The sequence below is a fragment of the Chelonia mydas genome, chromosome 28 (genome assembly GCF_015237465.2).
Source record: "Chelonia mydas isolate rCheMyd1 chromosome 28, rCheMyd1.pri.v2, whole genome shotgun sequence".
Lineage (NCBI taxonomy): Eukaryota > Metazoa > Chordata > Testudines > Cheloniidae > Chelonia > Chelonia mydas.
In genome coordinates this window covers 4,329,480-4,351,044 of record NC_051268.2, presented here as the reverse complement: position 1 = coordinate 4,351,044, position 21,565 = coordinate 4,329,480, and the positions used below count along the sequence as shown (strand labels likewise).

Sequence of the window (21,565 nt, the reverse complement as noted above, 5' to 3'; positions counted from 1 at the left end):
GGGCTTGGGGGGATATTTTGGGGAAAGACGTCTCCAAGTGGTCTTTTTCCCCCGCTCTTTGTTTAAAACCTTTGGTGGTGGCAGCATACTGTTCAAGGACAAGGCAAAATTTGTACCTTGGGGAAGTTTTTAACCTAAGCTGGTAAGAATGAGCTTCCGGGGTCTTTCATGCGGGTCCCCACATCTGTACCCTAGAGTTCAGAGTGGGGAAGGAACCTTGACAGGGGGTCAGAGATCTGAAAATCTGCCCCCCCCCATTTGTCCTGACACCCTCTTCCCTCGCGCCCTGCCCCCCGGAGGGGAGCCGTGGCCACCATCCCGTTCTCGGGGGCTCTCGCTCTCTCCCCCGGGGCTGGCCCCGCTCTGCACGGGCGGGCCGGGGGCACCAGGCGGGCAGACCTGCTTGACCCACACGGGTCAGGGGGCGCCGCAGAGGGCCGGGGGAGCGGCCAGCCCGGCGGACAGGCGGCTCCCTTCCGGCCTGGACGCTGGCAGCGGCTCGGGGCCCCCGGACACCCGGGGCGGGGGCGGCGCAGAGTCCGGGGCCCGCCCGGCCCCAGGGTCTCTCTCACCGGGAGTCTCCGCGCGGGGGCCGCCGCCAGCAGCGCCCGGGGGGTTTCTCGCCGGGGGAGGCGGCCCCGGCCGGGCCCCCCCGCCCCGAGCCCGCTGGGGAAGCGGCCGCGGCCGCCCAGCCCCCGGCTCCCAGCGGCGCAGCAGCGGCCGGGCTCCGAGCAGCGGCCCCCGCGGGCTCCGGCGCCCTCGGGTCTTTGTTCTCCCCGGCTCCTGCCTCCTTCCTCCCGGCACCCACCGCTGCCGGCGGCGCCAGCCCCTTCCTGTGCCCGGCAGCCCCCCGGAAGTGACGTTGAGCGCCGGGCGCGGGGGGAAGCGCGAACGGGGCTGAGAACACGCGCGCGGCGCTGCGGCTCCGCCCGGCTCGTGCTTGGCCGTTAGAGCCTCTCCCTGGGCCGCAGGAGCCTTTTGTGTCTCCCGGCTCTGGGCATGCGCAGATCGGGGAGGGGGGAGAGTCGGGCATGCGCAGAGGCACAGCTCACTTGCCGCTGAGTCTTGCCGAAGGGTCTGTGCCGGGGAGACCTTCATTCCCACCCCCCCCGTGCCCGGCCCGGGCCCCGCTCCCGCCGGAGCCGCCCTGGGGCCGCCCCGGGCTCCGCCCGCCCCGCTGCGGAGCTGCAGCCTCCAGGTACCGGAGCGAGCCCCGGGGCCGGGCGGTGACTCTGCCCCAGTGTCCGAGGCGGGGACCAGCCCCCCCGGGGTCCCTGCGTGGGGCCGGGCGGGGGCTGCCGGGCGGGGGGGGGAGACCTGGGGACAGGGGCGGAGGGAAGATGTCGGCGCAGCCCGGGCATGGCCGGGGGGGAGAAGAGCCGGGGCCCCCCGAGGGGCGGGGAGGGAAAGGGGGGGCTGAGATCCCCTCGGATTTACCGCTGCCCCCCCCCGCTCCCGCCCTGCCCCCTTTCTCTCCCGGCAGCGACGGGCAGCAGCCCGGGTGACCCCCCCCATCCCCCACCTCCCTGAGACGGGCTCTGCCCCCCCGGACCCCGTTTCCTCCCCACTTCGCCCGTGGCCAGTTCAAATCTCAGCTCTGGGGGGGGGGGCGTCCCCCCCACTTTACCTGCAGTGACTTGTCCCGGTTTAGGGGGAATCGTTCCCCGGAGTGATTCTGAACCGGGCAGAGGGTGAACGGGCAGAGCCCCGAGACAGGGACCCCGCTGGGCTGGGCTGGGGGGGCCCAGGAAGGGGAGGGGGGAGCAAGTGCCCCCCCATGGAGACGGCCCAGTCCTCGGTTTCCCAATCCCAGCTACTTCCCCTCCCCCACCCTGCCCAACCCAGCAGCCCCCCGACCCCCCCAAGGCACCGCCGGCTGGTCACATTCCCAGACCCCACAGCCAGTGACCTTCTGACTCCAGCCCCGCTCCTGTCCCCTGTGACAGCCACATCGCCCAGGGCTCCCTGCCGGCCGGTGAGTGTGAGGCGAGAAGAATCCATCCCACTCTGTTGTTGGTTGAATATCGCTGTATAATCCCCTCAAATCTCCCCTCCTTTCTCTTGAACTGGTGACATAAAGTCTCCCCAGATGTTGGAACTTCTCTCTTATATTGGCAAATATTTCGTTTGTGACCCATTTTCTCCTAGGTTCTGAAATACTGATATCAAAGTCTTGAAAATCTTCCCGCTTTTCTCTCCAGGTGCCTGACTGAGATCAGGGCTCTTATCATACTGAGCGTGGCTTAGGCCTTGACTGATATTATGTGTCCGAGTGTGCCAGGCACTGCACAAACCCTAACTGAATTTGGGGCACTGGTTATGCTAGGAACTGCACAGACCCGCTCAGAGAGCAGGGACCTTGTTGTGCCAGGGGCTACAGTGACCATGACTGAACTCTGGGCCCCTGTTGTGCCAGGCCCTGCAAAGACACCAAGTGAAATCAGGCTCCCATTGTGCCAGGTGCTGCAGAGATGGCAAAAAAAATCAGGGACCTTGTTCTTCCTGGAGCTGCAGAGACCCCAACTGAGATCTGGGTCCCTGTTCTGCCAGGTGCTGCAGAGACCCCAACAGAGGTCAGACCCCACTGTTGTGACAGGTGCTGTGAACACCCCAACTGACATCAGGCCCCCCATTGTGCTAGGTAAAACTGAGACCTGGACTGAGATCACGGCACCCCTTGTGCCAGGCAGCGCACAACTGCTGCCCAGATTGCTGCCTCCATTGTGCTGGGCACTTCCGAGACCTTGACTGAGATCTGTGTCCCCGTTGGGCCTGGCACTGCACTGAGAGTCCTTGCCACAGAGATCCTGCCCCCACATTTTGCCAGATGCTGCAGGGACCCCAGACAAAATCAGAGATATTGTAATGCTGGGAATTGCAGAGCCCCCAACTGACATCAGGCCCCCTGTTGTGTAGCACTCTGCACAGACACTGACCAAGATCAGGGTCCCCATTGTGACAGAGGCTGAACAGACACCAAGGGTATGTCTACACTGCCATTAAAAACGCACAGCTGGCCCATGTCAGCTGACTCAGGCTCACAGGGCTCAGGCGAAGGGGCTGTTTAATTACAGTGTAGATGTCTGGGCCCGGGCTGGAGCCAGGCTGTAGGACCCTGCGAGGTGGGCGGGTGCCAGACCTTGGGCTGCAGCCCAAGCCAGAACATCTATACCACAATTAAACAGCCCCACAGCCTGAGCCGTGTGAGCCCAAGTCAGTGGGCACGGGCCAGTTGCAGGTGTCTAACTGCAGTGTAGACATGCCCACAGTGACAGAGAGTCCTTGCCACAAAAAGCTTAAAGGCTAAATCGGTAAATGGTGGGCGGCTACTCTCCATTTTATAGATGGGCAAATTGAAGCTCAAAGAGCTGAAGTAATTTGCTCAAGTTTGCATGGAGAATTTGGGACAAAACTGGGAATGGAACCCAGATTGTTTCAATTCTTGCCTCTCCCCTTAACCGCAAGCCCAGCGTATGCGTGTGTACAGCGTTGTTTTGGCCTGAGTGTTTGCATTGCATTGGCTTCCAAGGGAGGTTGTGGAATTTCCTTCATTGCAGGTTTTGAAGACCAGGTTAGAGGTACACCAGTCTGGGAATGTCTAGGGTTACTTGGTCCTGCCTCATCACAGGAGGCTTGAGTAGATGACCTCTCAAGATCCCTTCCATGCCTACATTGAAATAATTCTCTTTTGTGCTGTGTCGTGTTCTACACTGAGCTGTTTTCCAAGTTGTTATTTGGAACTGTGAACGCACCATGCTGTGTTGCATGGTTTTATGGTGCATTGTTTTGCCTCAACTTGTTTGGTGCCTCTGTTTTGTTGGTTTGAGTTGAGCTCTTTTCCATTGTGTACTTTTGTCCTAGGGTGTGTTAGTTTGCATTGTGTTGCTTTCTTCTTTCTTCTTCTTGCTTTGTATTGTGTCATTTTATGCTGTGGAGTATAGGGTTTTTTTGTTGTTTTTCTGAATTGCCTGACATGGTGTTGTGGTGGGTTTTTTTTCCCTGTATGTTTTGATTTTATACCTATCATAGAATATCAGGGTTGGAAGGGACCTCAGGAGGTCATCTAGTCCAACCCCCTGCTCAAAGCAGGACCGATCCCCAATTAAATCATCCCAGCCAGGGCTTTGTCAAGCCTGACCTTAAAAATATCGAAGGAAGGAGATTCCACCACCTCCCTAGGTAACGCATTCCAGGGTTTCACCACCCTCCTAGTGAAAAAGTTTTTCCTAATATCCAACCTAAATCTCCCCCACTGCAACTTGAGACCATTACTCCTTGTTCTGTCATCTGCTACCACTGAGAACAGTCTAGAGCCATCCTCTTTGGAACCCCCTTTCAGGTAGTTGAAAGCAGCTATCAAATCCCCCCTCATTCTTCTCTTCCGTAGACTAAACATCCCCAGTTCCCTCAGCCTCTCCTCATAAGTCATGTGTTCCAGTCCCCTAATCATTTCTGTTGCCCTCCGCTGGACTCTCTCCAATTTTTCCACATCCTTCTTGTAGTGTGGGGCCCAAAACTGGACACACTACTCCAGATGAGGCCTCACCAGTGTCGAATAGAAGGGAACTATCACGTCCCTTGATCTGCTGCCAGTGCCCCTACTTATACAGCCCAAAATGCCATTGGCCTTCTTGGCAACAAGGGCACACTGTTGACTCATATCCAGCTTCTCGTCCACTGTAACCCCTAGGTCCTTTTCTGAAGAACTGCTGCCGAGTCATTCGGTCCCTAGTCTGTAGCAGTGCATTGGATTCTTCCGTCCTAAGTGCAGGACTCTGCACTTGTCCTTGTTGAACCTCATCAGATTTCTTTAGGCCCAATCCTCCAATTTGTCTAGGTCCCTCTGTATCCTATCCCTACCCTCCAGAGTATCTCCCACTCCTCCCAGTTTAGTGTCATCTGCAAACTTGCTGAGGGTGCAGTCCACACCATCCTCCAGATCATTAATGAAGCTACTGAACATAAACGGCCTGAGGACCGACCCTTGGGGCACTCCACTTGATACCGGCTGCCAACTAGACATGGAGCCATTGATCACTACCCGTTGAGCCCGACGATCTAGCCAGCTTTCTATCCACCTTATAGCCCATTCATCCAGCCCGTACTTCTTTAACTTGCTGGCAAGAATACTGTGGGAGACTTGTGTCAAAAGCTTTGCTAAAGTCAAGGAACAACACGTCCACTGCTTTCCCTTCATCCACAGAGCCAGTTATCTCGTCATAGAAGGCAGTTAGGTTAGTCAGGCATGACTTGCCCTTGGTGAATCCATGCTGACTGTTCCTGATCACTTTCCTCTCCTCTAAGTGCTTCAGAATGGATTCCCTGAGGACATGCTCCATGATTTTTCCAGGGACTGAGGTGAGGCTGACTGGCCTGTAGTTCCCAGGATCCTCCTCCTTCCCTTTTTTAAAGATGGACACTACGTTAGCCTTTTTCCAGTCATCCGGGACTTCCCCCGATCGCCATGAGTTTTCAAAGATAATGGCCAATGGCTCTGCAATCACGTCCGCCAGCTCCTTTAGCACTCTCGGGTGCAACGCATCCATCCCATGGACTTGTGCACGTCCAGCTTTTCTAAATAGTCCCGAACCACTTCTTTCTCCACAGCGGGCTGGTCACCTCTTCGCCATGCTGTGCTGCCCAGTGCAGTAGTCTGGGAGCTGTCCTTGTTCGTGAAGACAGAGGCAAAAAAAGCATTGAGTACATTAGCTTTTTCCACATCCTCTGTCACTAGCTTGCCTCCTTCATTCAGTAAGGGGCCCACACTTTCCTTGATTTTCTTTTTGTTGCTAACATACCTAAAGAAACCCTTCTTGTTACTCTTAACATCTCTTGCTAGCTGCAACTCCAGGTGTGATTTGGCCTTCCTGATTTCACTCCTGCATCCCCGAGCAATATTTTTATACTCCTCCCTGGTCATTTGTCCAATCTTCCACTTCCTGTAAGCTTCTTTTTTGTGTTTAAGATCAGCAAGGATTTCACTGTTAAGCCAAGCTGGTCGCTTGCCATATTTACTATTCTTTCTACACATCGGGATGGTTTGTCCCTGTAACCTCAATAAGGATTCTTTCAAATACAGCCAGCTCTCCTGGGCTCCTTTCCCCCTCATGGTATTCTCCCAGGGGATCTTGCCCATCAGTTCCCTGAGGGAGTCAAAGTCTGCTTTTCTGAAGTCCAGGGTCCATATTCTGCTGCTTTCCTTTCTTCCTTGTGTCAGGATCCTGAACTTGACCATCTCATGGTCACTGCCTCCCCGGTTCCCATCCACTTTTGCTTCCCCTATTAATTCTTCCCGGTTTGTGAGCAGCAGGTCAAGAAGAGCTCTATATTGTATAGCATCATAGAAATGTAGGGCTGGACAGGACCTCAAGACACCATCAAGTCCAGCTCTCTCTGCCAGGGCAAGACCAAGTATATGTAGATTATCTCTGACAGAGATTTGTCCTACCTGTTTTTAAAAACTTCTAGGGAAAGAGACTCCACAACCACCCCTGTAAAACTATTCCAGAGATTAACTACCTTAGCTCTGGTGACACTGTGACATTCCCCTCTGGTGTTATCTGGACCTGTGATCTGCTAGGTCACTCCAATCCTTGACTCTGGGAGCCAGCGTTACCCTGCTCTGCTGTGAGAACCCCCCTACTCCTGGGCTGTTCACGCACAGCCTCTGGCACGTAAGCTGCTCCCAGCTACTTGCAAGCGAATAACACTAGCCAATATCTCCGGTTCCAGACACAACCCTAGGAACCGCCGTCTTGCAACGTCCAGTTATGCCCACTGGACACTGCAACCATATATGAATTCTTCAGTTTAACAAGGAAATTGATATGTACCAGGCTTGTTATCCCAAGGGGAGTCTCTGACACACTTCAAACCAAACACACTGCTTCAGATAGAATAAACAAACAGATTTATTAACTATAAAGACAAAAAGAAAAGGAGGACTTGTGGCACCTTAGAGACTAACCAATTTATTTGAGCATGAGCTTTCGTGAGCTACAGCTACAGCTCACATGCATACTGTGGAAACTGCAGAAGACATTATATACACAGAGGCCATGAAACAATACCTCCTCCCATCCCACTCTCCTGCTGGTAAGAGCTTATCTAAAGTGATCATCAAGTTGGGCCATTTCCAGCACAAATCCAGGTTTTCTCACCCTCCGCCCCCCCCCCACACACACACACACAAACTCACTCTCCTGCTGGTAATAGCCCATCCAAAGTGACCACTCTCTTCACAATGTGTTTGATAATCAAGGTGGGCCATTTCCTGCACAAATCCAGGTTCTCTCACCCCCTCACCCCCCTCCAAAAACCACACGTACAAACTCACTCTCCTGCTGGTAATAGCCTATCCAAAGTGACCACTCTCCTTACAACGTGCATGAAAATCAAGATGGGCCATTTCCAGCACAAATACACGTTTTCTCACCCCCCACCCCCTTTTCCAAAAAAAACCCACGCACACACAAACTCACTCTCCTGCTGGTAATAGCTTATCCAAAGTGACCACTCTTCCTACAATGTGCATGATAATCAAGGTGGGCCATTTCCAGCACAAATCCAGGTTTTCTCACCCCCCTCCCCCCCCCCCACAAACTAGATCCCAGTTCTAGTGCCACCGTACTGCTATTTTGCATACTGAAGGTCTCTGCCACACTGGTGTTTTAGGCATTGGAGCAAACCCTTAGTATAGACAGAATTTACACTAGTGCACTCTGGCACTGGTGCACCATGTCCCAGTTTGAAGGTTTGGGATGGGGGGGGGAACAGTGACCCCACTGAGGCCTGGGGCTGACTGAACAGTGCAGCTGGTAAGGGAGGGGAAGCAGTGAGTCCTGGAGGTATGAGCCAGGAGCACAGCCCCACAGGACTGGACACTGACTTCTCCTGACCCAGGACACACCCCCCAGCTGTGTGCAGGGACTGCAGCTGAGCTACCCTGCCAGGACAGCCTGTGCATCCATGCACAAATCACCTCTTCCCGCAGCCTAATACAGTGGGGTCCGGGGACCTTTCCAAGCTGCGGGTGACAGGTCTCTGGGGTTACCGGGGTCTGTTCCTGGCTCTGTCACTGACCTGCTTGGTGACCTTGGGAAAGTCACAGCCCCTCTCTGTTTTCCTCCTACCCATTGTCTGTTTGGATTGTGATCTCTTTGGGGCAAGGACTGTCCCTGTCTGTCTGTGCAGTGCCCCAGCACAATGAGGGTGCTGATCTCAGTCATGTTCTCTGCCATGCACAGCACAATGGGACCCTGATCGCCGTCAGTGTCTGCAACGCAAGGCACAGTTTATAGACTCACAGACTTTAACTGTCAGAAGGGACTATAATGATAATCTAGTCTGACCTGCACATCACAGGCCACAGAACCTCACTCACCCTCTCCTGTAATAGACCCCTAACCTCAGGCTGAGTTAATGAAGTCCTCAAATCATTATTTAAAGACTTCAAGTTACAAAAAGCCCACCATTTACATTAGTTCAAACCTGCAAATGACCCATGCCATGCTCCATGCTGCAGAGGAAGGCAAAAAACCCACCCCAGGGTCTCTGCCATTCTGAGTCTGGGCAAAATTCCTTCCCATCTCGAAATATAGCAGTCAGTTAGACCCTGAGCATATGGGCAAGACCCAGCAGCCAGACAGCTGGGAGAGAATTCTCTGTAGTAACTCAGAGCCCTCCCCATCTAGTGTCCCATCACCGGCCTTTGGAGATATTTGCTGTTAGCAGTTGCAGATTGACTACACGCCATTGTAGGCAGTCCCATCGTACCAATCCCTCCAGAAAGGTATCGAGCTCAGTCTTGAAGCCAGTTAGGTTTTTTGCCCCCACTGCTTCCCTTGGTTCCACAACTTCACTTTGATGGTTAGAAACCTTCGCCTAATTTCAAGCCTAAACTTATTGATGGCCAATATCCATTTGTTCTAGTGCAACCATTGGTGCTTAACCTAAATAACTCCTCTCCTTCCCTGGTATTTATCCTTCTGATGTATTTATAGAGAGTAATTATATCTCCCCTCAGCCTTCTTTTGGTTTGGCTAAACAAGCCAAGCTCTTTGAGTCTCCTCTCGTAAGGCAGATTTTCCATTCCTCGGATCATCCTAGTAGCCCTTCTCTGCACCTGTTCCATTTTGAATTCCTCCTTCTTAAACATGGGAAACCAGAATGGCCCACAGTATTTCAGATGAGGTCTCATCAGGGCTTTGTATAATAGTACTAATCCTTCCCTGTGTCTACTGGAAATACCTCACCTGATGCATCCTAGGACTGCATTAACCTATTTCGCGGCCACATCACATCGGCAGCTCATAATTATCCTGTGCTCAACCAATACACCCAGGTCTTTCTCCTCCTCTGTCACTTCCAATTGATAAGTCCCCAGCTTATTGCAAAAATTCTTGTCATTAGTCCCTAAGTGCATAATTTTGCACTATTAATTTTCATCCCGTTTCTATTACTCCATCTTTCAAGGTCATGCAGATCTTAGAATCATAGAATATCAGGGTTGGAAGGGACCTCAGGAGGTCATCTCGTCCAACCCCCTGCTCAAAGCAGGACCAATCCCCAATTAAATCATCCCAGCCAGGGCTTTGTCAAGCCTGACCATCTTCTTGGATGATATTCCTGTCCTCCTCCATATTGGCAATCCCTCCCAGCTTTGTGTCACACTCCCACTCTTTGTGCCACGGTCACTAATAAAAACGTTGAATAAGATTGGTTCAAAGACTGATCTCTGAGGAACTCCACTAGTAACCTCCCTCCAGCCTGACAACTCACAGTTAAGTATGGCCCCTTGTAGTCTCCCCTGTAACAAATTCCTTATCAACCTTTCAGTTCTCATATTAATCCCCATCTTCTCCAATTTAACTGCTGGAAATGGGCCATCCTGATTATCACTACAAAAGGTTGGTTTTTTTTTCTCCTGCTGAGAATAGCTCACCTTAAGTGATAACTCTTGTTATAGTGGGTATGACAACAACCATTTTTTTCATGTTCTCTGTGTGTGTGTATCTATATATATATCTATATATATCTTCCGACTGTATTTTCCACTGCATGCGTCCGATGAAGTGGGTTTTAGCCCACAAAAGCTTATGCTCAAATAAATTTGTTAGTCTCTAAGGTGCCACAGGCACTCCTCATTGAGTTTCCCATGTGGAACTGTATCAAATGCCTTACTGGTATCCAGATAGATAAGAGCTACTGCATTTCCTTTGTCCAGAAAATTAGTTACCTTCTCACAGAAGGAGGTCAGGTTTCTCTGACATGAGCTACCTTTTGTAACACCATGTTTTATTTATTTATAGTGCTGAAGGCTGGAAGGAGCTGTTAGCAGTAGATTGAGAATGGCCATGTGGAGGTGGGTGAGGGGATGTTGGAGGTGTAGCTGGGATTTTGTTTTGTAGGAGTCCATGTCTCTGCTCCCTGTGGCCGTGGTGCCTTCCGAACCAAAGCAGCATGTCAGTAGACCAGATTCACATGCCATACCTCCATCTGGAACAAGCAGCATTCACTGCCAGATGGGATTGATGATTTTTCAGGGGCCCAGCTTTATATGCCTGGCTGGGGTGGATTCAGTTGGACGGGGATCTGGGACTCTGATAGTTTGGGATGTTCCTTTTTGCATAGTCAGTTCTTTCCCTTTATTGTTTTACCCCCACCTATGTCCGATGTCACTCTCTTCTTAACTTGCTTTGGTTATTTCAGTTCCAGTTTTTGAATGGGGTATAATAATTGTAAATCTGAATGAAAGAAACAGAACCATTTGAATTTTGGCACATAGCTGGTAGAGCAATACCTAGTGAAGGTATGCTGTAAGTACCTGGTTACCTATAGCATTTTCTGACGGGATGGGTAAAGCAATGTCAGAGCCAAAAGCGCTTTTTAGGGCGAAAGGGCTCGTCAGGTTTTTCCTCTCTAGGGAGGATGTCACCGGCCAGGCCTGGCAGACTTTCAGGCGTGGTGCGCTGGATTGTATTTAGTAATCTCAAAATAAAAGGTTAAGACTGCAGGTTCACAATATCCAATGAAATGTTGCAAACAATTATACAAATAGACCCTGATGCTATTAAAACAACATGGTATTAATACTGATTCAAAACTGAAATTAAAATTATGCGATAAACGCATGAGAAATGAACTGACACTTAATTTCCATTTCTTAATGCCTGAAATTTTGACACTCCCTCACACCATCTTTTTTTAAAAGCGATGCACAGCACACAGTCAAGTTAATTAATGAAAGCACACCAATTATTGACTGATTTGTGTTGCATATGCATCTGAATAAGCACCCATTTAAAACTGTGCCACTGTAAGTGAAAATGCATCAATACAGCTTATCTCCAATGTGTTTAATTGTGAATGAAAAGTTTCTAAATTAAATACATGGAAGGATTGTAAATGGGGAAAATACACAGAAGTGCCTCTACCCAGTCCTGTTGACTTCTAGTCCCAACTCCCCCCCCATGAGTTCTGGCCTCTTGGTCAACTTCGTTCCCAGTCCCACATCAGCTGTGCCCACTCCCAGCCTAACCCGTTTCTACTACAGTTCTTCATCCCACTCACCCAGGCAGGGGGTTGGTGCTGCAGCCCCCAAGGCACCTGCGTTAATCACTGGCTCACGTACTTGGGCTCTATAGATTTCAGGGAACGATTTATCAGAGTTGCTGGCTCTGGGAGGTGGGAGAGAGGAGAGGCTGAGAGGGAATTTGCTCCCCACACTCTGTAGGGCCATGTTCAACCCTGGTAGCCCCCATCTAACCTTCTGGAGAAAGTAGAGTTTGATTTAAGGATATTTACACTGTATGTTTTGCATGTGACACTAACAATTTGTGTTTGAACAGTTATAAAGATTTGGTTTTCTGAATCTCAACATTTACTGTAATTACATAATTGTTGTCTGATGACCCCCATAACTTCCCACAGCTCTGAAAGTTGAAATTGTAAACATTGAAAAAGGGCTTAAAAATAAATATTGATATCATCAACTGAAATTAAAAAAAATAAATAGAGAAAATGAATTTTGCCAAACCCACTTAATAGCAATTGCAATATGCTAGGGGATGGAAATTCAGAGCTAAGGCACCCCACCTTAATTCTGCCCTGTTGTGACACCAGGCAAATAGCCATAAGGCTACGACTAAGGCATTTTTCTGTGTAAAGTTCCAGATCAGATTATACCAATTTGTAAAGTCAGGTGAGCCCTTTCCCGCAGGGTATCAACTTCACTGGGTTGTTTCTTTTATTGGTTATTCCCATACGTCAATAGATAAATAAGATTCTATGAGTTATGAAGTGGCCGTTTCAGATTTCTGGTGAGTCTATTATTTTGTACTATGTCTCCGAGTCCCAGAGCTGCTGCTGTCATTAACGCATAAAGGCTTTTGCACCCGTTAGTGCTGGCAAGACCCAATCCAGTTCCAGGACTGAACCCTTATTTTCCCATCACATGGGACAGTCTCAGCTGAGGAGGAGTGGAGAGGGGGCGGGGTACAAAGGGAAAAGAGTTGTTGTAGCCATGTTGGTCAGAGGATATCAAAGAGAGGGATTTTTAATGGGTGATTCTGAAATGCTGCTCCCCTCTCCTGTACTTTTTGTTACAGTGGAATGGGAATAATGGTCATGCTTTCAAATGTCTCTCTCTCCTCCACCACCTCCTCCTACCACAATTTCCTGTTCAGCCTCCCCTTCTTGTCCATCTCCTCCAGCCCTCTCTTAGCTCTGTAGAAGCCAGTAGCTGTCTCCTGTCCTAGGCTGCTGCACACACGTATTACAGGCAGCAGCGTAGGGTATGGCGCATGCCACCTTGGTGATGTAGCCTGAGGTACACACTGAACTGGGCCCCTCACTGCTACTTCCAGCTGGGCCTCCTGCCCCTGGTCCAGCCCTAGCTTTTCCCAGTCTGTCCCTTCTCCAAACAGGCCCCCTCCCCTATACACTCTGGCCTGTTCCTCCACCCCATACATGTGTAACATGTACCTTTAAACTATTCATATTTTGGATGATTAAATTTGTGTTACCTTAAGCTCCCCCCCAACCACAATTTCAGTTGTTTGGTGGTGCCCCGATGGTTTTCCATTGATGGTTTGGGATGGAGCAGGGCTGGTCACATGAGCCTTGCGTTACCTTGCCAGCTGACTAGTCAGGAGTGACGACTCCCTCTTTGGTGGATGGGCCAATCCCGGGGCCCGTTACCTCTCGTGATTGATTTTCTATTCCAAGTCTGTAAAGTAGATTTTCAGTATAAATGCTTTCTTCCTTACATATGACCCCTACATTGATCTCTCAGTCATTATGATCTTGACCAGTTATGAGCTCTCTGTAGACACCTCACACAATCATCCTCCAAGGGATGCGTTTGCTGTGATGGGTTTGTCAGGTCTCAGGTGAGAGCTGCTGGCAAAGACCAAGTGACCCTTTGCCAGGGGATCTCTGTGTCACTGTCTGACCCCTGTAGACCAGGGAGAGGACAACTTTCTACCAGTGGCCTTCCGGACAACTGCTGAGTTCACTGCAGAGCCTCTCGTCCCCTCTCCATTTTCCTTCTCGGTGTGCTGTCTGGGATGCTGCCCGCTTCCTGCTCCCCAGGCCACCTTGTATCTACTCCATGTGCCACGCTGCTGGTAGGCCCGATTGAGAGACTGTCGAGTCCATCAAACTGGTGCCAAACTGCTGGGCCTCAGGCCTTCTGGGGTGCACCTCTCTGAGTCCAGTTGCCCCTCTCCCTGGGGTGCCATGCGGGTTAATCTTTCTAGTGTGTCAGAGCTCAACCCTCTGGCTGAGACCTCAGGGCACTTTCTTCCTCTCTCGGGGTACCAGGTGAAACAGCGAAAGAGCCGACTGTCAGCAAACAAGGGTAAACCTGAAACAGTTGCCTTAGGACAATGACAGGGAGAATCCCCCAAAGTGACTCCTTTTATTCTCCTCTTCTCTGGCCTTTGGTTCATAGAATTGGAAGGGACCCTGAGAGGTCATCTAGTCCAGTCCCCTGTACTCAAGGCAGAACTAAGTATTATCAAGACCATCCCTGAAAGGTGTTTGTTCAGTCTGCTCTTAAAAATCCCCAATGAGGAAGATTCCATAACTTCCCTACGCAATTTATTCCAATGCTTAACCACTCTGACAGTTAGGAAATTTTTCCTGATGTCCAGCCTAAACCGCCCTTGCTGCAATTTAAGCTCATTGCTTCTTATCCTATCCTCAGAGGTTAAGAAGAACAAATTTTCTCCCTCCTTGTAACAACCTTTTATGTACTTGAAAACTGTGATCGTGTCCTCTCTCAGTGTTCTCTTCTCCAGACTAAACAAACCCAATTTTTTCAATCTTCTCTCATAGGTCATGTTTTCTAGATCTGTAATCATTTTTGTTGTTCTTCTCTGGACTTTCTCCAATTTGTCCACATCTTTCCTGAAATGTGGTGCCCAGAACTGGACATAGTACTCCAGCTGAGGCCTAATCAACGCGGAGTAGAGTGGATGAATTACTTCTCGTGTCTTGCTTACAACACTCCTGCTAATACATGCCAGAATGATGTTTGCTTTTTTTGCAACAGCATTACACTGTTGACTCCTATTTAGCTTGTGATACACCATGACCTCCAGATCCCTTTCTGCAGTACTCCTTCCTAGGCAGTCATTTCCCATTTTGTATGTATGCAACTGATTGTTCCTTCCTAAGTGGAGTACTTTGCATTTGTCCTTATTGAATTTCATCCTATTTACTTCAGACCATTTCTCCAATTTGTCCAGATCATTTTGAATTTTAATCCTATCCTCCAAAGCACTTGCAACCTCTCACAGCTTTGTATCATCCACAAACTTTATAAATGTAATGGAGAGACTCTGTTACTGGGAGAGTTTCATCCTGGTGGGAGGGGGCTAGGCCTGTACTGGAATAAGGTCACTCTGTGCTTCACAGTGTGGCAGAACCTAAAATGTCCTTTAGCAGGGGAAAATCCTAGGGGGAATCGGCTTGTTGAATGGAAAAGAGCCCCATCTGAATTCTCTCACGTTGCCCTTCTCGCCCTGGCAGGCTACAAAATAATGTCCAGGTTTTGCTCCAGTTTCTCCCATCCACCCAGGGAGAAGGAAATGGCTGCAATGGAGCTGGCTCAGGTAAGGGATTATCAGGGAGCTGGTGGTGGGTTCTGCTTGGAGGGAGAGGACCAGTAAATGCATAGGAGGGTTGGAGCTGCTAGAGCTGATGGGAGGCAGGAAATATCTAGGGTGGAGAAAGGGAGGGGACAGGATGTGACAAACCTGCTGAGACTTGTGTAATCTAGGATGTGATGGGTTGTCACCCCCGGGGTGCAATCTGGGGTCTTCTGGGAACCGCTGTGCCCTCTAACCCTCAAGCTGGGCTGGCCCTTCTTGCATTGCTTTGCTGGCGATTCAGCCAGCCTCTCCAGGCCCTCTTATCACCCGACAGCAGGTGGTGCCATACATCCAGCTAAGCTACCAGAGTGCTTTACCTAAGCCGCTCGAGGACAGATAGAAGACAACAGCCAATTTCCCAGCTCCCCAACCTTGCACACCTGCTGTTATATAAATCCAGAATTATACCATCTTATAGCGCACAGGGATAAAGCATAAAACAAGTTTATTAATGACAGAAAGATAGATTCTAAGTGATAGCAAACAAATCAAAGAAGATTACTTAGCAAATAACCAAAAACTCAGACTAAGCCTAACATACTAGATGGATAGAATTTGAATTAGCAGTTTCTCACCCTGACTGATCGTACAAACAGTCCACCAAGTTTCGATACACAAGCTAGAAATCCCTTTACCCTGAAACCAGCGCTTCCCCCAGTTCAGTCTTTGTTCCTCAGGTGTTTCCAGGAGTTCTCTAGTGTGGGGAATGAGGCCAAGAGATGATGTCACACTCCACCTTATGTAGCTTTTCTATATGGCGGGAGCCCTTTATTCCAAACTCAGTCCAGTTTGTGGAAAAATACAGGTACCAAAATGGAGTTCAGTGTCATGTGGTCTGTACGCATGCCCTGCCGAGTCATAGTAGCCATGACTTATAGGCTGGCTGAAACATTCACAGGAAGGCTAAGCTCTTCCACGGTCCATTGTCTTTGTTGATGAGCCATCAGCACTGTCTGGCCTCCTCATTGTTGTACCTGAAAGGCTAGTTGTGGGTGTTACCCAGAGTAAGCACATTTGAAATACAGCTACATAGTCAATATCCATAACTTCAGATACAAACGTGATCCATGCACACAAATAGGATAATCATATTCAGCAAATCATAACTTTTCAATGACATCACACATGACTCATCTTGCACAAAATGCATCATAATTATGTCCTAATCATATTAGAATCATGCCACTATGCTGAATATGGGATGTAATGTCAGATAGGGCCTAATTTCAAGGCACTGGAGTTGGAAATGGAACTTCCCCTCTTTGTGGAACAGGAAATAACCCTCCAGCCAGGGCTGGGAAAACTTCCCAGACTGCCAGTGATGGAGCCTGAATCTACTGACACTTCATTAGTTACCACCACCCTTAATCTTTGTGGAAACTGCAGACTTTATCAGTGATGATTTTATATTCTCTTCTAGGTCATTGATAAGAATGTTAAATAGCACAGGGTCAAGAACCAATCTTTGCAGGAACCCACTAGAAATAAATCCACTCGACCATGGTTCCCCATTTACAATCAGCATTTTTAATCTATTTAATGTATGCCATGTTTATTTTGTATCTTTCTAGTTTTTTAGTCAAAATATTGTGCTGAACCAAGTCATAAACCTTACAGAAATCTAGGTATATTACATCAACAATTTAGTTGCAACCAAACTTTTGATCTCATCCAATAAGGATATCCAGTTAGTTTGGTAGGATCTATTTTCTCTAAACCTTTGTTAATGGGTACTAATTATATTACCCTTCTTTACTTCTTTATTAATGAAATCCAGTATCGGCTGCTCCATTCTCTTGCCCAGTATTGATGTCAGACCGACACTCTTGTAATTAGCTGGGTCATCTCTTTTACACTTATTAAATATTGGCACAGCATTAGCTTTATTCCAGTCTTCTGGAATTTTGCCAGTGTTCCAAGTCCTAATTCAAATCAACATCAACAGTTCACCATGCTTCTTCACTAGGTCTTCTAAAACTCTTGTATACAAGTTATCTAGACCTGCTTATTTAAACATGTCTAACTTTAATAGCTGCTGTTTAATGTTCTCGTTGGAAAGGAAAGAGTGTCATCGTCAATATCTTATGAAATGCGTACATCATCTCTTTTTCTCCAAATCCAGGATAGATATATTTATTGAACACTTTTACCTCTTTTGCATTATTTTTCATACTTCTGCCATTTCCATCTAGTAATTTACCACGACCATTGTTAGGATTAATTTTGTACTTAATGTGCTTTTAAAAAACTTTCTTTTTATTTTCATTGATTAGTCATTGATTTCTGATAGCTTCCCTTACCTACTAGCCAGAATTGTGGAAAATTGGTATGTCATAACTGTGAAGATCCTACCTCCATTTCTCAGCTGGGGGACTCAAAGTTTCTCTCTTTCTACCCTCTGGTGCCTTCTGGTTGCTCTAAGCAAGGTGGGGTGGGACTCTGTTAACATGTGCATCCTGGAGCTTCCATTTACCTGGTGCTGCTGTTCTGTGAATAGTGGGGCTGTGAATGTGGCAGCAGGCACTGAGTGTTGGACTCTTGCTCTTTCAGGGGCCAGTGTCTTTTGAGGAGGTGGCTGTGTATTTCACCAGAGAAGAGTGGGCTCTGCTGGACCCCGCTCAGAGAGCTCTCTACAGGGATGTCATGCAGGAGAACTACGAGACGGTGGTCTTGCTGGGTAAGGAGTCCTGTCCCTTAGAATCCTAGAATATCAGGGTTGCAAGGGACCTCAGGAGGTCATCTAGTCCTACCCCCTGCTCAAAGCAGGACCAATCCCCAATTTTTGCCCCGGATCTCTAAATGGCCCCCTCGAGGATTGAACTCACAACCCTGGGTTTAGCAGGCCAATGCTCAAACCACTGAGCTATCCCTCCCCCGTTCTGTTCGTAGAAGCTGTGGGGTCCCTAAAGAAGCTGACTAGTAATAACTTTATACTTTTATTCGTCATACAAGTTTTAACAAGTTTCCTTGCCCCCCTTTTTTTGCTTTATCTCCCATCCACTGGAATAATTTTTGGACGTGTGCCTTTTTGGTGCAGTCAGTCATTTTAAAATTGTATTAAATGTAACCTTATTGGGTACATTAATAACAAGAGCTTTCATGCCTTTTCCTCATTTTAAGAGGAAAATATGCCACCTGTAGAATTCAAAATTGAATAAATAGGTGTATGACTCATGTATGGCTTCTGTGACAGTCAGATGAGCTCCTTTTTTGATAGGAGAACATATAATGTTGCCATTCAGGAGCCCATGGGTGAAGGAAGAACAGAATCATAGAAAGGGAGGAGAAGGGGGGGAGTAGATAATTCTGAGGTGCCAGGACATGGGGAGGGTGTGTGCAGGATTAGAGCTAAGAAGTAGCAGGGAGGGATGAGGTAGTGAGAGACGAGGAGGGAACACAAGAAGCTCCAAAGCTCGGGAGGTGGTGCCAGCTGAGAGTAATGGGAAGAAGGGGAGGGGAGTGTGGAGGAAGGCACCAGGAAGTAGGCTGGGTGGGTCGGTAGGAGGGAGAAGAGGTTTGGGGATCAAAATCTGTGGGGGATCCCAGACCTTTAGCCCCGAATCCCTACCCAGGCCTTGTTGCTTTAGAGCCTGCACTCCAGTTTTATTTCCGTTCAGTTTCACTTCATTATCCATATTTTCCCCAACTATTATTATTTTAACTCTTAGAATCATAGAATCATAGAATATCAGGGTTGGAAGGGACCTCAGGAGGTCCTCTAGTCCAACCCCCTGCTCAAAGCAGGACCAATCCCCAACTAAATCATCCCAGCCAGGGCTTTGTCAAGCCTAACCTTAAAAATATCTAAGGAAGGAGATTCCACCACCTCCCTAGGTAACACATTCCAGTGTTCCACCACCCTCCTCGTGAAAAAGTTTTTCCTAATATCCAACCTAAACCTCCCCCACTGCAACTTGAGACCATTACTCCTTGTTCTGTCCTCAGCTACCACTGAGAACAGTCTAGATCCATCCTCTTTGGAACCCCCTTTCAGGTAGTTGAAAGCAGCTATCAAATCCCCCCTCATTCTTCTCTTCCGCAGACTAAACAATCCCAGTTCCCTCCGCCTCTCCTCATAAGGCATGTGTTCCAGTCCCCTAATAATTTTTGTTGCCCTCTGCTGGACTCTCTCCAATTTATCCACATCCTTCTTGTAGTGTGGGGCCCAAAACTGGACACAGTACTCCAGATGAGGCCTCACCAATGTCGAATAGAGGGGAAAGATCACGTCCCTCGATCTGCTGGCAATGCCCCCACTTATACATACCAAAATGCCATTGGCCTTCTTGGCAACAAGGGCACACTGTTGACTCATATCCAGCTTCTGGAAAGCGTAGGGGACAATTTCCTGGCGCAAGTGCTAGGGGAGCCAACTAGGGGGTGCGCTTTTCTTGACCTGCTGCTCACAAACCGGGTAGAATTAGTGGGGGAAGCAAAAGTGCGTGGGAATCTGGGAGGCAGTGACCATGAGTTGGTTGAGTTCAGGATCCTGACGCAGGGAAGAAAGGTAAGCAGCAGGATACGGACCCTGGACTTCAGGAAAGCAGACTTCGACTCCCTCAGGGAACAGATGGCCAGGATCCCCTGGGGGACTAACATGAAGGGGAAGGGAGTCCAGGAGAGCTGGCTGTATTTCAAGGAATCCCTGTTGAGGTTACAGGGACAAACCATCCCGATGAGTCGAAAGAATAGTAAATACGGCAGGCGACCAGCTTGGCTTAATGGTGAAATCCTAGCGGATCTTAAACATAAAAAAGAAGCTTACAAGAAGTGGAAGGTTGGACGTATGACCAGGGAAGAGTATAAAAATATTGCTCGGGCATGTAGGAAAGATATCAGGAGGGCCAAATCGCACCTGGAGCTGCAGCTAGCAAGAGATGTCAAGAGTAACAAGAAGGGTTTCTTCAGGTATGTTGGCAACAAGAAGAAAGCCAAGGAAAGTGTGGGCCCCTTACTGAATGAGGGAGGCAACCTGGTGACAGAGGATGTGGAAAAAGCTAATGTACTCAATGCTTTTTTTGCCTCTGTTTTCACTAACAAGGTCAGCTCCCAGACTGCTGCGCTGGGCATCACAGAATGGGGAAGAGATGGCCAGCCCTCTGTGGAGATAGAGGTGGTTAGGGACTATTTAGAAAAGCTGGACGTGCACAAGTCCATGGGGCCGGACGAGTTGCATCCGAGGGTGCTAAAGGAATTGGCGGCTGTGATTGCAGAGCCCTTGGCCATTATCTTTGAAAACTCGTGGCGAACAGGGGAAGTCCCGGATGACTGGAAAAAGGCTAATGTAGTGCCAATCTTTAAAAAAGGGAAGAAGGAGGATCCTGGGAACTACAGGCCAGTCAGCCTCACCTCAGTCCCTGGAAAAATCATGGAGCAGGTCCTCAAAGAATCAATCCTGAAGCACTTACATGAGAGGAAAGTGATCAGGAACAGTCAGCATGGATTCACCAAGGGAAGGTCATGCCTGACTAATCTAATCGCCTTTTATGATGAGATTACTGGTTCTGTGGATGAAGGGAAAGCAGTGGATGTATTGTTTCTTGACTTTAGCAAAGCTTTTGACACGGTCTCCCACAGTATTCTTGTCAGCAAGTTAAGGAAGTATGGGCTGGATGAATGCACTATAAGGTGGGTAGAAAGCTGGCTCGATTGTCGGGCTCAACGGGTAGTGATCAATGGCTCCATGTCTAGTTGGCAGCCGGTGTCAAGTGGAGTGCCCCAGGGGTCGGTCCTGGGGCCGGTTTTGTTCAATATCTTCATAAATGATCTGGAGGATGGTGTGGATTGCACTCTCAGCAAATTTGCGGATGATACTAAACTGGGAGGAGTGGTAGATACGCTGGAGGGGAGGGATAGGATACAGAAGGACCTAGACAAATTGGAGGTTTGGGCCAAAAGAAATCTGATGAGGTTGAATAAGGATAAGTGCAGAGTCCTACACTTAGGATGGAAGAATCCAATGCACCGCTACAGACTAGGGACCGAATGGCTAGGCAGCAGTTCTGCGGAAAAGGACCTAGGGGTGACAGTGGACGAGAAGCTGGATATGAGTCAGCAGTGTGCCCTTGTTGCCAAGAAGGCCAATGGCATTTTGGGATGTATAAGTAGGGGCATAGCGAGCAGATCGAGGGACGTGATCGTTCCCCTCTATTTGACACTGGTGAGGCCTCATCTGGAGTAGTGTGTCCAGTTTTGGGCCCCACACTACAAGAAGGTTGTGGATAAATTGGAGAGAGTCCAGCGAAGGGCAACAAAAATGATTAGGGGTCTAGAGCACATGACTTATGAGGAGAGGCTGAGGGAGCTGGGATTGTTTAGTCTGCAGAAGAGAAGAATGAGGGGGGATTTGATAGCTGCTTTCAACTACCTGAAAGGGGGTTCCAAAGAGGATGGCTCTAGACTGTTCT

The 21,565-nt window shown here is 49.0% G+C and overlaps 3 protein-coding genes across 27 annotated transcripts in view; 2 read left to right on the top strand and 1 right to left on the bottom strand.

The window, feature by feature from the left end:
- Positions 1-21,565, bottom strand: part of LOC102943236 (zinc finger protein 883) — a 2,438,435-nt gene that overhangs the window by 1,516,842 nt on the left and 900,028 nt on the right.
- Positions 1-21,565, top strand: part of LOC114020163 (zinc finger protein 501) — a 1,907,800-nt gene that overhangs the window by 1,020,206 nt on the left and 866,029 nt on the right. The window lies entirely within an intron of this gene.
- LOC119564595 (zinc finger protein 883) overlaps positions 1-21,565 on the top strand; it is a 1,467,279-nt gene that overhangs the window by 1,427,886 nt on the left and 17,828 nt on the right. For 3 of the 25 annotated variants that reach the window (XM_037887455.2, XM_037887454.2, XM_037887452.2), the window contains exons 1-3: positions 1,074-1,198; positions 15,037-15,119; positions 17,709-17,835. The exons of 13 other annotated variants lie outside the window; for them this stretch is intronic. In XM_037887455.2, the coding sequence (XP_037743383.1) occupies positions 15,048-15,119; positions 17,709-17,835 (199 nt within the window). In that variant the 5' untranslated portion in view covers positions 1,074-1,198; positions 15,037-15,047. Of the gene's footprint in view, positions 1-1,023; positions 1,199-15,036; positions 15,120-17,708; positions 17,836-21,565 lie in introns of those variants that run through there. 9 more of the 25 variants (XM_037887451.2, XM_037887450.2, XM_043537429.1 and 6 more) reach the window with 5 other exon arrangements.